The sequence below is a fragment of the Carassius gibelio genome, chromosome B16 (assembly GCF_023724105.1).
Source record: "Carassius gibelio isolate Cgi1373 ecotype wild population from Czech Republic chromosome B16, carGib1.2-hapl.c, whole genome shotgun sequence".
NCBI lineage: Eukaryota > Metazoa > Chordata > Actinopteri > Cypriniformes > Cyprinidae > Carassius > Carassius gibelio.
This window is the reverse complement of record NC_068411.1, coordinates 25,831,812-25,849,873: the sequence shown is the minus strand read 5'-3', so window position 1 is coordinate 25,849,873 and position 18,062 is coordinate 25,831,812. Positions and strand designations below refer to the sequence as shown.

The following is an 18,062-nucleotide window of genomic DNA, read 5'->3' as shown; positions in this document are numbered from 1 at the left end:
TAGCATCACCGTCCGTTAAAGTGTGTTAATGATGCTCACTCGCTGTGACATGAGATGATGGTTGTTGTTCTTTAGTTAAGGACTGTTCTGTAAGTGTCTGCACACCGTCTGTGAGATGAGGCTTGAGGACACAGCAGCAGCGGTGGTGCTGCATTTAGAGTCAGACCACAGGACAGCAGTAATCACTGTAGCACTGGTGTGGAAATGCAATAATAAAATTGTTTATTTGTAATCTAAATTATATGAATATAAATCTAGACATGTAAGTATTTTTTTAAATACATACTGTATGTATGTGTATTTATATATTCATAATAAATACACAGTCGGCTTGATTTTGCCAAGTAAGACATGTTCCTGGATCAACGTCTTTTGCTGATGCTGGATTAACATTATTAGTCAAAAATATAGCCCCAAACCTTAACCCTACCCATAATTTATTCATAAAATCAGTGGGAAATGATAGCTGATTAACAAAGGTGTAGAAGGACCTAACTATGATTGTAAGCCTAAAACCGATTTTTCTTGGAAAGTTATAATTCAATTCTGATTGGTTGCTTGGAATGTTTTTCCAGGATCAACAAGGATGTTGATCCAGGAACATGTTGTACTTGGTAAAATCACGCTCACCATAAATATACACAGAACAAACAAACATATTTGGCAAACAAAAACTTATTTTGGATGTGATTAATCATGATTAATTTATATATAATATAAATTATATGAATATAGATATATAATATGTAAATACATGTAAACATTTTAAAAATATATACTTTATGTGTGTCTTTATATATACATAATAAATACACAGCACACACACATATGTAAACAAAAATGTTTCTTTTGGATGTGATTAATCACGATTAATCGTTTGACAACACTACTTATACTGTTCAAAAGTTTTGTTTTTTTGAGTTTTTGAATGAAATGAATACTGTACTTTTATTCAGTAAAGTTTAATTAAATTGATCGTAAAAGGCTGTAAAGACATTTCTAATGCACAAAAGTACAATATGAAAGTATATAATGTTCAAATTAATGCTGTTCTTTTCAACTTTCTATTCATTAAAACATCCTGAAAAAAATGTATAGTTTCCACAAAAATATTATGCAGCACAGATGTCTTAAGTATTAATAATAATATTAATCTTTACTGTATTTTTAGATAAAATAATGCAGCCTTGGTGAGCTTAAGAGATTTTCTAAAACATTTAAAAATATTACCAACTAAAGTTGTGTAGGGTTAGGGATTTGTTCAATCCATTATCCTAAAAATGAGCAATAGTAATCCTAATGATGAAAACTGCATGGATTCACAGTCCACACCAGGAAGGTCACATCAGAAAACCTTTCCTGAAGTTCAGGAAAAAACCCATCCATCAAGTCCTGCGTGCATTCAAGAAGGCAAAACTTAAAAGGAACGACAAATCTTGATGTTTCATCAGTAAACGGAAGCTGACTGTGGAAAATATATGGTATTTATGTAGTCAAACTAAGTGATGTAAGATATAAAGCAGGAAAATAACTGAACACGTGTGCTTGGGTCTTGATTGGAGTGGAATGGACTACTGAACATCACAATGCCGTTTTTGTAGAGCTAAAGAGGTATGGGAGCTGCTGGGTGAGTTTGGGTCCACCAGAAGCAGCGGTCACAGGGGTTCTCCTTCCCCTGCTACAAAATTCAGAACCTGGATGTTCTGCAGAACAAATAAATGCATGCAGGACCAGGCCAAATTCCATTAGTTGCTCCAGGAAGTTGTCTGTTGGCCTGCTCATCATCTTCTTTGAAGCTTTCAACCCTGATAATTCCATAATTATTAAGAAACTTCCGTGTGGGTGGGAAAAAGCCATTCTGTTGAGTTGACAATAACTATTTTGTTGTAATTATACAGGAATGAACTCTTTTGTTGTCTGCAAAGCATAACAAACATTCACGTACGTAACCGTTTGAATGAAAAGAAATCTCTCAAAGTTGTTCACTAGGGTTTTGAAGCCAGAGGCACAGTTTAACCAGTTCTTCGTCTTGGTTCTCATTACTTGTAGATTTATCTAAAGCCAAAGACAAACACATTTCCATTAAATGATCTTTTTGAATGCTGAAATTAAAAAGGGATTTAAACTTAAAATGTTTTCTTTATTGGTTCATACTGATCTTATTGTATGTAGTCTATATCATGCTAACTCAGTATTTCTGCAACTTCAATTTCTGTCTAATAAATAATAAATTACCTTTTGCCTCTTGCAAACGATTCAGTTCCTCTTCCAGAACTGCAATTCATCTTGCCCTGGGCATGAAATATAAGGAAATTAAGCTAATATCACATGACACCTGAAAAAATGGTATGAGCTGTGCACCTGGAGACATTTGATCATTGTAAACACAGGCTTGGATACTTAAACTGAACAGAAAAGCAGATTTAGACACCGAGTCCACAGTAGATTTACATTTAGTCATTTAGCAGATGCTTTTATCTAAAGCGACTTACAATAGAAGCAATCAAGATAAACAAAAGAGCAATGATATGCAAGTGCTACGAAATGAAAACGGATAGACTAAAAAAAGAATAGAGCAAGCTAGTGTTAGAGGCCTTTTTTTTATTATATAATAAAAAGAAAACCGAACTTGAATATCGCATAAAACATTTTCGAATAAAGCACCGTTTCCATCCAACGAGTCAAAAGGGAACAAAATCGCCACTTCCTGATAAACTGGCACTAAGTAGGCTATCTCTAAGAGAAGCCAGTGAATATAATAATTTTAATAAATGCGGTCATTGCTTTTAGAGGTGGCTGCCTGCTGTTAGGGAACGCAGTCATGCAAGACAGTAATTATACAGAAATACTTTGACGACAGACTTTCCTCAGGCATTTCAGAACGACCCAAACAACATATAGAATGAACGAGATCGACGGGTCTCATAGCGCAAAGTCACACGACTTTTTCCAATGTGCATGGAGGAATATATTCGGTAAATGTGTTTCCGTTGCAGTCTATGCGCATTTTTCTTATCGGATAAAAAAGTTATCCTACTCAGTTGTGAGCATAATTTTTTTATGCGCATTTTTTAGAATTGATGGGCATCTTGGCGTTTCCATTCAGCTATTTTTAATGCGATAGGCTCATCCAAAATGCGCATAAGAATAGGTGGATGGAAACATGAGACTGTAAAAATAAAGGAAGTATCTTACCCTATGTTCAATATCCACAGCCTGAGTGTTCACCTTTCTCTCAAGCTGAACAATCTTCAGCATCTTGACATATTCATCATTCTGCGGAGCTGTGACATGTTTAGAGAAGATTTGTTATCTTTTATGTTTGATAAAAACGCTTTAGTAGTTGGTCAATTAGGTCACGGTACCTTCTTTTGCACAACCTTTGATCTGGAAAGATTGTCCGTGATGTGTAGCACTGGCTGGTTCTGTGGAAAGATCTCTGAATAATCAGCTTCATAGTATGAAACATCAAAACTGACATTTTTAAGTGATTTATATCATCCATGGGTGTATTGTTTTCTCTGTGTATTCTAATTTGATCTCGCATATGCTTTTATATTCCATCACTGGCATAGTTGGAAACCTTCCATTTCCATAATCTGCAATAGATTGTTGCTTCTGATTGTTGACATTTATCATGACATTTATTCGCTTGCCAGGACGGATGGGGAAACTGTAAAATGTTTGTATGTCTTACCATTGTCTGATCTTTCTTTGAAAGCCTTTCGATCACAAAAAACGGATACGACATTTGATTATTTCAGAGATGGTTCAGATAGTTCTTGTAATGCAGTCTCTTTGAATTCTATAACTTAAAAAAAAAAAACAATGATTGCATTGACATTTAAAAGTACACTGTGCAGAAATATTCAGTCACTTTTTGTAAGTACAACATTGACACTTGTCCCTCCTTGCGGGCGGAACGCCGTCAAAAGCAAGCCGCCCTGCCTGACATTACATCAGATTGACAGAACACCAGCTCAACCGACTCCAGAGACTACCGGCACGAAGATGAGTGATGAAATTGAGGTATTTTGATAATATTTTTCGAATATTGTGTTTATCATGCAAACTTTGAATTGATATAAACATAACATTAACATAAATAGCAGAAATAGAAGCTAATTAGTAAACAGTAAGTGTTATCATAGAAAAACTACAATGTTGAGTTACAGGTGTCAGGCATTGACAGATTGGTCAAGTCCCGCCCTCACCTGTGACATGCATTGTTGGTAGAAGGCAACACACACACACACACACACACACACACACACTGGCTAAAGTTTGCAGCCCAGAAAAATTATGCGCACAGTGACTCAGGAGAAAATAAAACAGGGTAGTGTCTTTGTAACAATACCAAATGTTTCTGATTTTGCTTGCTTGCATTGTTCTCATTTGTAAGTCGCTTTGGATAAAAGCGTCTGCTAAATTACTAAATGTATCTAAATGTAAATAACTGGACAGAGTAGATTACTTAAAAATTGTAGTCTCTTGCTGATTACAAATTACTGTCATTCTGACATTTTAGGTAGGCTAATGTATTCTGACTGCCTCATGTTGTTTCAAGCCTATGAATTTCTTCTGCTGAACACAAAATAAAATATTTCGAATAATGTTAACAACTAACTAAACAGTTTCTGGTCCCAATTAACTTCAATGTATTTTCCCCCCATACTGTGATAAAGATAAAGATCACGTCATCAAGAATGCAGAACAGTAGCAACACGCAATTCAAAAATACACAAGGATACAACCCTTTAAGCAGGATACACAATAAGCAGACAATGAACGTGTCCGCCTATTTGCTGTCTTTTTTTTTTTCTTATTATTCATTAATAGCTACAGTATATCGGATTTCTGTGTTTGTTTTCAGTTCTGGGAGATTTGTTTGAACATTGGTAACTAGAAAGAGCTGCGGCTCCGCTAGGCGGCGCTGCGGTTCTGTCAGAGCGCATCCCCGAAGGGTTCGACCAGTCTAGGGGTACGATGCAGGGAAGATCAGGAGGTGAAGTAGCACCACCAGTTTAGAAAACTCCAATTTATAACAGATAAATTTGAAAACTACGTAGGCTACTGTATATAATTTTGAAACGTATAGCGGGGGAATGAATGAACGATTAATTAAGTAAATACAGTGCAGAGCTGTTACAGTTAGCCGCATTTGTTTAAAAATCATTTTAGCAATAAAATAAAATAATTTTAATAATTTTAATATTTACAAATAATATAACTGTAGGCTATTCCACACTGACGCTTTTCCTGGATAATTAATAACTTTTTTTTCTTTTCTTTTTGCCAGAATGACATGACATGAGAGGTGATGAAATATCATATATTTTTTTTTATTGTATTTGCCTTATTTACTCTTTATTATTCTGATACCTAAAACGATGTGTCAACATTGCCTAAGGACAACTGTATTATATTCAATGTTTCGAGACAGAAGCCGGCATACTTTGTTAGATTTGGCGGTTGCTATTTAAACCTAGTGCAAATAATTAATCTGTATATCATTATAACTGATTTCTAAGAACAATTCATCAGTTATATTACATCAGCGACTTGTCTTTCAGTAAAGTATTTGACTTGTGATCAACGTGAACAGTTTATTATTGTTATTTTTCTAATTATTATGCTAATAAACATAACACAGGTGTCATTTATATACAATAGACAAAATGTATTAACATTTATTCACCGTGAACAGTTCCCAAATCTGTTTCCGCCGCCCCGCATCTCTTTTACGTGCCCTGCGCGATGACGCCATCAGCGGCCGTCAGACAGACCTGACGAATGCTCGCGGAAGATGCAAAAGAAAAAGGACCCGCTGGTAAGTTTCAACAAAAAACAAATTTCCTTATTACGAGACCCAGTACCGGCGTTATACCTCTCAGAAATCACCACTGCGAGGCTCAGACAAAGCCCCGTTTGTTCAGACGCTGTTCCACAATGCGTTCGGTATGAATGTGTGCCATGAAACACAGCTAAAACATAATTAGAGACCCGCTGGTGTGATTTAAACATTAGCAGAAAGCGAGCGGTTTGTTGTCGCCACTCGCCGCTCATTCAAATTAACGGCTGCAACGGAAAACAACGTACACCGGTGAGAAAAGCGACAGGAGAAGCTTTAAGGTCAGCCGTCATGTGCTGTGCTGTCAGTGTCTTCTTCAGCAAAATAAACAGTTACGTTATCCGTGTTTAACCGCGTGGCTCGTGACATGTATTAGTGTTGTTGATTAATTCAGTAGGTTTTCCTCTAAAAGCATTTGCGGTTGAGGAAACTTGAAACTTGTGTTGAGAGTGAAAATAAGTGATATATGCAGATATTGTAGTGTGTATGAATTTAATTGGTTTATTTTTAGGAGTATATAACGCATGTATTTTGGAGTAGAGCGTTGGAAAATTTTATATCAGCATACCGCTCTGTTTTGTCTTATGTACAGTAACCCTCACTTTATAGTCACATCCTGTCAATTATTTCTTTGTTTTTTTTCAGCTGTTATCTACAGCTACATCTGTTATCTGTGGCTAGTCAAACAGAGCAGGGCAGGAACTTATGAAATAGGCCTCAGAGTAAACATATAAGCTTCACGTGAGTAGTAAACTGCACCACAGCCAACCAGCTGTCCTTCTTTGGCTAATGCGGTGTTTAAAGTTCACTGCCACTGTGTGGTGTGCTTGACTAGAGGTTTTTACAAGCACAGGTGCGCCATTGTCAACAAACCTAGAGTAACTGTGGTGACAGAGCCCAGTTTATCTGCTCTGGAAGAGGGAATGCATATGCATGTAGGGCTGTGTCCTAAAACCTAGTGAGGTGCTTACTTAGATTGCAGCTTTGGAGTTGTTGGCAAGTTCAAGATTTTGAAGCCGACTTGGTCAGATAACATTATGGGAAGTCAGAGAGGTTTATCTCTCTGTCACACAATGCCAGTGCTGTCGTAATTTGCAAGCATGCTTGTTAAAATAGTGTGTACAATCTAACACGTCACGTTAGACCATTAGCACATTTCTGTCCTGTGGCTTAGCAAGTATTCCAATACGTCTCTGGTGAAATGTAAAACCAGTGTAGTGTCAGCTGACAAAGTCAAAGAGAGTCACTAGTTATAATAATGGTCAATAGAAATAACAAAAAGTTACAGGAAGTAAAAATCCCTTTCTTTATCTTTAGCTTGAAGTTTAACAACAAGATAAACTGAACAGACATACCACCCTGAGATTGGCATGTGCTTGTGTAAGCCTCAGTTGACTTTATTTTCAGGTTTGTGTTGATGCAATTACATATTTAGATTTTTGTTCTCAAACTTCATCAGTATTTCTTATTAAAGGACTAAAATCCACTGACTCTGCTCAATAATTAACACCTACAAAAATAGCTTTTGCATTTCTTATGTTATGCAATTTTATTACCAAATATTGGATTTAATCTTTTTTTATCCACTCATTTCAGTTAGCACATAATTTGTATTTCTTTTTTTCTTAACTGATCACATTGTTTCATTGATCTGGCTTATGCAGGCCAATTTTTGAGTGAATATTGCCATATTGAATATTTAAGCTAATATTATCCACAAATAATATATATATTTTTTCATTTAAAAGCTGGAATCAATTAATAAAAAAATAAAAGGCCTACGAGCAATCATTTCCAAAAAGAAATACAAAACCTGTGACAAATGAAAACAAAAAACCAGGCTGACTGAAAGGCCGAATCCAAGATTTGGTGATGATTTAGCAATTTTTCAGCAGAGCACAAAGGTTAAATGCCTTATTAAACAAAAGTAGTTTGCTTGAAGTTGTCTCACAAGTTATGTCTGTTGGCGCAGTTTTTGTCACAAAGGTTGGGCCACAGTATGCATTGCTTTGTTTTTGCTTTAAATCAGGTTTGTAATTTTGTGAGTCATTTTAGAGCCAGTTGGCTTTGCTTTTGAAATCTCCATAGAGACAATGAATAGGAAAAGTACTTCCTTAACTGAGGTTTCTAATATGGTCACTGCTGCACTCTACAGGCCAAAGTAATACCCCATAATGCTGTGCAGTGCTGATTACAGAATGATATATGTTTGTGAATGATTGCAGAGGTGAGGGAGAGTTTAGTGGATGTCTTCTTGTTCACCCCTTGGATGATGTGTAGGGTGTATTTGCACTTTCCATGTGTGTGTAAAAGATTTTGTGTGTGAAGAAAACCGCTTAATTTGACTGAATTTCCCACTTTCTCGCTGCCCTGTCCTCCGTTTCTCTCCGTTTTTCACAGCAATTGTGGACTGACATCTCTCTGCTATCTAACATTTCCAGAGAGCCTCCGCCTGCAGGCACTGTCAGGACAGCCAGGAGGAAGATTATAAACCGCGCTCTGTCCCAGCAGCCCCTGCTCCATCTATTTATAACTTTGCAGTGCATTTAACTTCCTTTGAAGCTCCCATTAGTTTTAGGAGACAGATTGAGAAGTAGCTGGAGGTGTGTGTTTCCTTGATGTTTGTTCCACATCAGTCTTTTTTAGAAATGCAGAGTTTTAAGTAAATCCAATGGCATGTTCAGAATCACAGCAAAAGTGAAATTAGGGAGTAAGGCGACTGATAGCATGCGTTTTAGTGTAACATTGTGATGCAATCCTGAAAGTTTTAGTTTGGTATTTTCACAAGTGGAATCAATCTTTTGATTTCCCACCACTGAGCAGCCAGGGCTTGGATGTTTGGTCCCTTGTTTACCTTGGTTTTGGAGGAAAAAAAATCTTTCTCTGTGGGAAGCTCTGTTTTTGCTTCAACAACACTCTTCTCAGAACAGACTTTCAAAGTCGACAATACCGCTTTTTGTTTTTGTTGAACTGTATGGTCTCTGAGCCTGGACGTATTCCATTGTAAATCTTAATCTTTCGTTTGTTCTTATCCTGAATTCAACTCTTGTAAGCTTTAAATTAAGGTATTATTTCTTTTAATATGGTCACTAACACCCCAAACAGACCCCTTTTTTCGGGATGTTTCATTCTCATTAGTTGTTACTACAAAGGCATTATCACTATTGTTTATAATTATTAATAGAGCTGTGTAGAGGTATCAAAATCTTTTTAGGTGTGCATTAAGAAGGCAGCCTTGTCAGTCAGTGGCGCACGAGATGAGATGATGATGTAAGTGTCATTGCATTTGAATGTTTTTGTTAGCCAGGTGAAGCCATTAGATGTGGCGCTGATGAGTAATTGATTACAAACATTGCGGGAAAAGAGAAAATGCGTAGAAGATCTTGTTAACGTCAAAACTGAAACCAAGCTGTTTACAAAGAATGCATATATCGCACATTTTCTAGAGGGACATCTATCACCATTGCACTCGCACAAGTGAGCATGTTTAAAAATTTATGTAAGTTCAACTTTGAAAAAACATATCTATAGTCTTAATGGTGTTTTTTCTTTTTTCTCCATCCCACTGCAACTCGTAAATATACATAAATAAATATACTCTCTGTGATTGGCTTTCGGCCCTGTATTATTCTAAGATTACATACATTATGCTTTTTTTGTTTATAGTTGTTTAAGCTACTTAATTTTAATTGGTTTATAAACATTATCTTAAAATGCCCCTATGCCTTTTCAACGATTACCTTTCGTGCATTGTGTCATGAAGCTGTATGTGAACATAGTGCGAGATAAATATCGTTATTGTCTATAAAAAAAAAAAAAAGTCTGCTCATAATTTGCCTAAAGGAGTCGTCAGGAATTTTTATGTTATTCTGTTACAGCTCTACATCACAAAGTAACACATTTGACACATGACCAATCCACAGCAGTGAGGACTCACGGAAAGGAGGGATTTAAAGAGACTGATTCTTTTAACTGCTTCGCACGAGTTGTTTATGAATCATTTAGAATCATGTTTTTTTGAAATTGCATGCATGTAAACCTGTTTTAGGAGAATTTTAAAACAATATTAGCAACCATAAAAATGGCATAATAGGGGCACTTTCACATGTTATCATATGCTCGATGTGCCCTCTTGTGGCCTCGGGAGAAAAGCTAAAAGCCAAAGCTTCTTAAAGGTATAGCTCACTCAAAAATTCCAATGTTTGAGTGATTGTGCAAATTGTTGAATCAGTGTTTGGAGTTGGTTCATTTAAAGGCACAATATGTAATTTATTTTTTTGCTGCTAGAGGGTGGGTATTCAAAACAAAACAAAGAAACAAAGGAGTAGGTTGATGACGCCGTGACTGTGGAATCACGGGAGTTGTTGTCTTCATCCATACAGCCGAGGCAATCCGAAGGGTCTCGGGCAGAAATCATATTCATGGATGAGCTAATGATTTATTAATGTAGTAGTATGAAGCAGGGTGAGGCCGAAAGCCATTGAAGCGAAACAAAGCTGCTGAATGAGCGCGACACATGGCTCAAAAGCAGTGGAGCTTTTATTATGCCACAGTTGACCGCTTCCACTGCTTCCGGTCGTACTTATGTGGGGAAATAAAAGCAGTGCTGTTTTATCATTTTTCCAGATATGTTTGAAAGTTTTGTTATAATGCTACTCTGTGCGGTCATCACCGGTCTATTAAAACGCACAACATATTAAAGTGTCTTTTGGTTCTACAAAACAAAACAGGAACTTGAGGGGTTATGACATCATTGGCACTGGCAGGCTACACAATGACACTATGGACACGGTCCATGTCACTAGTTTAAATTGCTCTGGATTTAAACATTCATCAAAACATTTGGGATGATGTAAGTGCACAAGTCAGCAAAGTACACTGTGTTTCAAATTATTATGCAAGTCACAGTTCTCTTGAAATATGGTGAGGAAGAAAGATCTTTATGAAGATTTAAAGTATGAAGCAATGTCTTGCAAAAGCATCTAAACAAACAATATTTTGCTAAAAGCAAATAAATTATTGAACTGTCAAAAGATTTGTGAGTGACTTCACAAAAACCTCACAGAGAAACCTGCACAATGGCTGTAGAAACACATTTTCAAATGGTTTAGCAGCATGGTATTTATGCAGCATGGGATAGTGTGTTGTCCTGCATGAAAATCCGATACCACTATTCTTAATTTTATACCACAGCAGAAAATGGTCAGTTATGAACTTCACATATCTTTCAGAATTCATTATGGCACCCTGAAATAACTTTCCATCTCACTTCCCAATATTCAAACCCAAATCATCACCCACTGTCTCCTTGCTGATGTTGCTGTCTCATTGGAATAGAAGGGCCATTCATCAGAAATCCATGTATCTGGACCATCCATTGTACTGCTGCATTCGTTAATGAATAAAACTATTTTTTAAAACAACTCTTCCTGTGTTTCTACAGCCACTGTGCAGGTTTCTCTTTGTGAGGTTTGGTTAGCAGTGACTGAAACACAGCTTTACACACAACTGCCAGTCTGTATGGAGAGGATCTTGAGCTTAAAACGTCTGTTTGCTGATCAGCAGTGTTTTTTTTTTTTTATTAATTTTTTATTTTATTTTACAGATGCCAATACATTACAGTTCATTTGTTTGACAGAAACTTTCCCTAAGAAATCTTTATCTGACCGAGATCTTCTGTGCTCTAAGTCACTCACATAGGGTAAACGCACCTATTAAGCTCACCAAAATCTTCACGGAGACATTTTTAGTGCACAAAATATTGGTTTATGTTAAAATAAAAGATTAATCTCTCACACAAAAATATTAAATTTATTTCGAATGACTAAAGCATTTAAATTAAGATATACATCATTAAATGCAACACTAAAATCAAGCAACAAGGCATTCAGTTTGATCAGTTATATATTTATAGTGAAGTATCATTTAAGCACATTGCAACATCTAGACAAGTCCACGTTCAGTTAAGTAACACATAAAAAAATCTAATAACAAAACAAACCAATAAATTCATTCATTCATGGGGATGAACACAGAAACTAGCCTCACTATGAAGCCTCTTATTAAATGGATTAAATAAGACTTCTCTATAGTCTCTTAAGGCCACATAAGGAATACACTACACAATGTTTTTTCCACTGATTTAAACTCTGGAGAAGTTGACACTAGTTACCAAAGGTCAAAGCCAGTCTGCCAGATTTGAGTTATTTAATAGAAAAGAACATATTTAATAAAGAAATATGTAGTGTATGATGATCACAGATTCTCAGTCTTTTAGTGTATGATGCCCAGTTTTCCTTTTTTGACTGTTTACAAAGTCGGTGAGTGTATGATGCCTAGTGATTTAAAAATCTGTTCACATTTTAAAAGTTGTGTAGTGTATTCCAGCCTTTAGTCGCTTTTTTCCTGGACGGATAAGATAGGTTTCTAATGGCTCCTTCTTTGAATGGACGACATGCATCTTTCATCTTTGGGCATAAACTAGAATTCTGTCTAGATTTTGTTATCTTAAAGCTGTAAAAATAAGTTATTAACCATTTTATAAAGATTAACTTAGTGTCAACCATCAGTTAATATTTAAAAGTCTGTTTATGAAGTATTTACATAGACGTTCAATGTGGAAAAGAAAGTACACGGAGCTTAATTGGAGCAGCAACAGCTAGTAATGTTTGTGAAGTATATATTAGTGTAGCACTTTCTTATACAGTGAGTCAGCTATCTGTTCTGTAGCATCTGCACTCGTTAAAACTATATTTTGGATCTAACTTCTTAATTATTTCCCACATCAAAGTTCCAGGTTATAATGTGCAAAATTCTGAACATTAATCTCTTAATTTTACAGTAATTACAGAAACGTACCCAAAATAAAGGCTTAAATATCTAAGAAATGCATATTTTGCTACTCTTTTGGTGAAAGTTTTTAGACCGCTTTCAAAATGGCGTCCAGACAAGTGTGAACACATGGAGATCTATATCTCAGTGTGTAATGATCTGATTGACTTGAGGCGCATAGTAACACATCGATTGGTTAAGACATCAAGTAGGATAATACATTATTTTGTCTTTTTGTAATCTGAGCTCAAATATGGAAGTATGGTTAATGGGTACGTGAGCTTAGTAGGTACGTTTACCCTATCTTTTGACAGTTCAGTTATCTCTATTTGCTTTTTGCAAAACATAGTTTTTTTTAGATGGCTTTTGTAAGACATTTGCATTGCCTCATACCTTCCATCTTCAGAAAGATCTATCTTCCTCACTGTATTTCATTAGAACTGTGTCTTGCTTAATAATGTAGAACAATCTATTTAAGAAGGGTTCTCATTTACCCTAGACCTGGCAAACTATTGAACAAACCTGTCTGAAAAAAAAAAAAATAAAAATAAAAAAAAAATCTGAAAGCCTATTGATGTCACTTGCATAATAATTTGGAACACGGTGTATATCACTGTTCTAGTGGTTTTTGGATACATTAATAAAAAATGGCTTACATATTGTGCCTTTAAACTGTTCAAAAGAACTAATCATTTGAATGAAGTAGGTTCTCAGGAGTTATGTGACTAACTTAGTATTAGCAACCCACACATGTACATGTCAGAGCTCATTGTCTTTCAAACATTTTATTGGTTTGTCATATTTCTACTCTTCTAGAATTTTTTTTATTCTCTTGAAACTTGGTTAAACAAATAATTACATAAGATACAGCACAGAATGTGTTTATGGCATATGGAATTCAGTGTTGGTTACGGTGTAAATTTTTATTTATTTTTATTGCTAGTGTTGTATATATTGTTAATAATCTGTTGAGTTTGTACTTGGCAGGAGAGAAGTTTCTCTTGCTCTCATAGATACATGTACAACATTTTTGTCACAAACAAAAGGACTGATCATTGCAGGTTTCATAAAGGGTGCTTAAAGTGCTTGCAGTACGTGAATTTGACTTTTTGAAATGTAAGTCCTGGAAAACACTTGAAAACAGCCATATTTTTGAGAAAGTACATGAAAAGTACTTAAATTTTTAAAGGGCAGAATATATATGAAATAAGTGTGTTTTTATGCAAAATTAAAGGTGCTGTAGAGAACTTTTGTAAAAAAATATTTTGTACATATGAGACCGATAATCTGTGAAAAAATCAAGCTCCTCTGGCTCCTCCCAGTGGTCCTATTGCCATAAATGTATATAATAAGCGAGTACACCATGAATCCTTTTTCCACACCGTGTTTTTGGCTTGTCCTGAATCACTAGGGTGCACCTATAATAAGTGTTTATATTCGGACTATTTTAGATTGCTTCGGGGGTACCGCGGCGGACTAACCCAGTACCTTTGTGATTCTTCATAGACATAAACAGAGAGAAGTAGTTCCGGCTACGATGTTCTTCCGCAAGACGCAAGCAGTTCTGTTTATTAACCGCTTTAAACCCATTTTAAAAATCTGAAAATAGGATTAAAATATTGTCTCATTCTAGTGAACCAAGTATCTGTACATCTCGTGAGCTGTTGATAAGTGGTGATACAGCTCATAATTTCCCAAGTGTATGATACAGCGTACATTCTTCAGGTCAATCATTTTCATGAAAAAAAAAAAATCTAAAATCAGTTTGAATAAAGAAAGTGATAACTTTGCCATAATATCCTTCCACATGTCAAATGTATTCTATTGTGCCTCACTTTGTTTGTGCCATTTCGTTTTATTAGTTTATTAGAGTTCAAAAGATAATAACATTATTGTTTGATAAGTGAGATCTCTGAAGAAAAAAAAAAAAAAAAAGTAGTGCTTAAAGTCCTTGAAATTTCTGCTATTTCATTTTGCAGTTTCTTTACTAACCCAGTCATTGAAATGTACTGAGGAACAATGCGGACTGCCCTTCAACACAAATCAATGGAGGGAGGTGGAGGCGTTTTGACTTTTGACTATCAAAAGTACAAACATTTCCATAGACAAAGATGAAATCCAGGTGTGGCCATTCAAAGAATTTTTGTGCGTATTTGTGTTCTGGTTTGTTTAGGAGTGTTGCGTAATGTTCAACTTGTCAGATGGAGGCCGCAGAATGACGATGGCATGGCAGGGCCTGAGGATGTTTTTATCAGTTTTTAGTGAACTGCATTTTTCTACCTCCTTATAGTGTACTTCGGCCTTCTTAAATTCTTTTCATACCACATACATAAGCTCCTACTCTAAAACTGTTTGAAAGGTGAAGAGAGGTTGATGGGGGAGAGTGCGGTTTCAACTACGTGGAGGCTCTGCTAGAGTGAACATGACCTTGTACCTCTCAGTGGACTGCAGATGATCAGTCTCGATCATCTAATGGAAATCAGTTTGTTCTGCATGGCCTTGAACCTGCGCTTGGCCCAATTCTGTCAGCAGGAGAACCAGGCAGAGTTTGTAATTGAGACCCAGATAGGGCAGCCCGGGAGACAACAATTAAAGCTTTATTTATTTATTTATTTATTTATTTATTTATTTTCAATTCATGTCACTGGCTGAGTAAAATGATAAATGGCTTATCTTGCTTTCGATATCACACTTGTTAGTAACCAATTAATAGTTTTATCAACATGATGTAGTTGTAGAGAAAAACTGTCTATCAAATAGCACATCTTAGTGATAATAGATTGATGTCTCATTCCTGACACTGGTTAGAGGACAATAATGAGAGGTTGAGCTATTATTAGATCTCTGAAATGTTAAGGGTCGTTTCAACCCTGTGTTATTTTCTGTATTTGCGGAGTGCAAAATGAGTTATTCAGTCGAATGTCAAAGATTTCCATAAAAGAAAGTGGCAAAATGTACCTGAAAGTTAGTCCATCCTGCTTGTGCATGTGGATTTTTAGTTGTCTAAAACCATACAATTGCTTTGTGTGAGGAACTAAGTTTAGAGCATTAATTGAATGTGCTGTCTGCTGTAGCTCTGAAGTCTAATTTGCATTGTTTTCAAACTCGCCTACATCCTCCTGATAAATCACAAGAATTGGTGGTGTTTGGTGTCAGTGACTTCAATCCTGGGAGTTATTAACGGTGTAAAAAAAAATGTCAAGACAAGCATAAATATTTGAAAGCTTCAGCATAACTTCTGAATTAATAAACTGATTGTTTTCTTTTTTTTCATATTTCTACAGTTTTTCATGGGGTAGATATGTTCTACTATTCTAACATTTCGGGTCAGTATTTTTTTAATGGTGCATTAAATTGATAGACAGTAAAAATGTATATTTAAGATAAAATATTTTTAATAAATGTGATTCTTTTGTAATTTCCTAATTAACAATGAATCCTGGAAAAATCACGGTTTCAACAAAAACATTTTTAAGCTGTTCATGGATCATGTGACACTGAAGACTGGACTAATGGCATTGAAAATCCAGCTTTTCCATTACAGGAATACTTTATATTTTACAATATATTAATAAAGAAAGCAGATTGTAATAATATTTCACATATATTTCCCAGCTGGTTAAAGAGGTAAGTTTAATTTTTATTTTATTTTTTCAAGCCAGTTACTACAGACTATGTGATTCTGTTTCTGAGTAGGGATGCATCTTATACAGTATCAGTACAGTAAAGAAATTAACCATGGCACCGTACCAATTTTGCAAATTGACCTGGATATCTCAGATAGCACTCATTCATTAGTTTAAAGAGCCTGTTCAGAGAGACGTGGGATTGGCTCATCTAGGTTTAAGCAGTTGCCACCTTTAATAATGGGAATCCGCTCGGGCTCAGACACACTAGATCTTCGGTAAGATACTTTCTTTTATCTCTACGCTGGACCTGCCGAGTGATAGTGCAGCAAGAATATGGTGTAAGACTTAAAGATGCCAAGCTGATGTATGTGGCGCTGTAAGAAAAATGCTGAATCTGATGCTCAACATGATACAGACTACAAAAGGTAGCCCTGATTTTCTATTCCTCTGTAGCATTTTTCTCTGTTTCTCTCCATCATCTTTTAAGAAGGAGGTCAATCCTCAATGATACCCACTAATGACATCCATCCTGAGGGTAACGCTTAAAAGTTCATGCACGGAGACTATGTTTAGAATATGCTCTGAGCAACTTGTCTCTCTGGTATGTTTTGCACTCGTGTCCTGAAATCCAGTCACAGCAGGATTTTGTATATATTTGCATATTGTGCACAAAAATTTAAACAACCATCTGGAATGTTTTGTTCTTTCCATTGTAACCTAGTTTGTTTAAAGTGTAGGATTATTGTCCAACATCTCTGAGCATTTAACCATTTACCTTAGGTCAGTGGTTTTCAAACCTCTCCATGAAGTAGTCCCTGCACTGCACATTTTATATGTCTCCCTGTATCTGACATGCCCACTTCAGATCTTGCAGGCTCCACTACTGAGCTGATGAGTTGAATCAGGTGTCATAGATGAGGGAGTCATACAAAATGTGCAGGGCTGGGGGAACTCCAAGACAGGTTTGAGAACCGCTGCCTTTGGTAATTCCGAATGACCCGAGAATTAGGCTTGGGCGGTATTCAAATTTTTATACCGTCAAAACTCCTCTCTTTTTTTTACCTCGGTATAAGGTATTACCATGAATAATTAAAAAATTATGACGTAAGGCTCAGACAGCATCACCAAACTGTTGGCTTGTGACTAAACCCTTCAGAAAACTGAATGCCAAACACTAATACTGAAACAATAACAAAATAACATATAACAACAATATTAACAATTTTTATTAGCAACAAATAGCAGTTTATAAAAAAGTGCAAATACAGCAGTCAAACAGAATTAAATTAACATAAACATCCAGAACAGAGTTTTTCGCAGAGACGTGCACACAATCAATTAAATTAAATCACACCCTCCAAACAACTTTTAATAACAAAGAACAGCTTATAAAAAAATGTAAGTAGACCCACAACAGTCAACCAGAGTGGAATTAAAATAAACATCCATATTATAAAAATTATTGCAAACCAATAGGCCTAAATAAAAACAACTTCTTTCCAGTCTTTTTTCCAACATATTTTTTTAACGAAAACCAAATAAAAATACCTGAATCAATTAAATAAAAAAAAATGAACACCGTGTGAATAGGAACGAATGGCAAGTGGCATTAAATCTAGTCAAGATTTTTCACAAAAAAAAAAAACCCAGCATGTATACTTTGTCCGGCTTTACCATCACGTTGTAGACAGACAACTTTACCTGCGGTGCTGAAAACTTATGGCACAGAAGCACAGGTACTTTTGTGCCAC

At 35.8% G+C, this 18,062-nt stretch overlaps 1 protein-coding gene and 1 long non-coding RNA gene across 4 annotated transcripts in view; one reads left to right on the top strand and one right to left on the bottom strand.

Moving 5' to 3' along the window:
• Positions 1–258: 258 nt before the first annotated feature.
• Positions 259–3,837, bottom strand: LOC127974478 (uncharacterized). Its single transcript, XR_008157298.1, has 5 exons — positions 3,698–3,837; positions 3,366–3,425; positions 3,196–3,284; positions 2,236–2,291; positions 259–2,055 (listed from the first exon to the last, which is right to left on the bottom strand). It is a non-coding gene; the product is annotated as an uncharacterized LOC127974478 (long non-coding RNA).
• Positions 3,838–3,953: 116 nt separating this feature from the next.
• The window catches only part of LOC127974474 (calcium-transporting ATPase type 2C member 1), a 43,129-nt gene continuing 29,020 nt past the window's right edge, over positions 3,954–18,062 (top strand). The window contains exon 1 of one of the 3 annotated variants that reach the window (XM_052577788.1): positions 3,954–4,029. In XM_052577788.1, the coding sequence (XP_052433748.1) occupies positions 4,012–4,029 (18 nt within the window). In that variant the 5' untranslated portion in view covers positions 3,954–4,011. Of the gene's footprint in view, positions 4,030–5,707; positions 5,831–6,553; positions 6,593–18,062 lie in introns of those variants that run through there. The other 2 variants (XM_052577789.1, XM_052577790.1) reach the window with 2 other exon arrangements.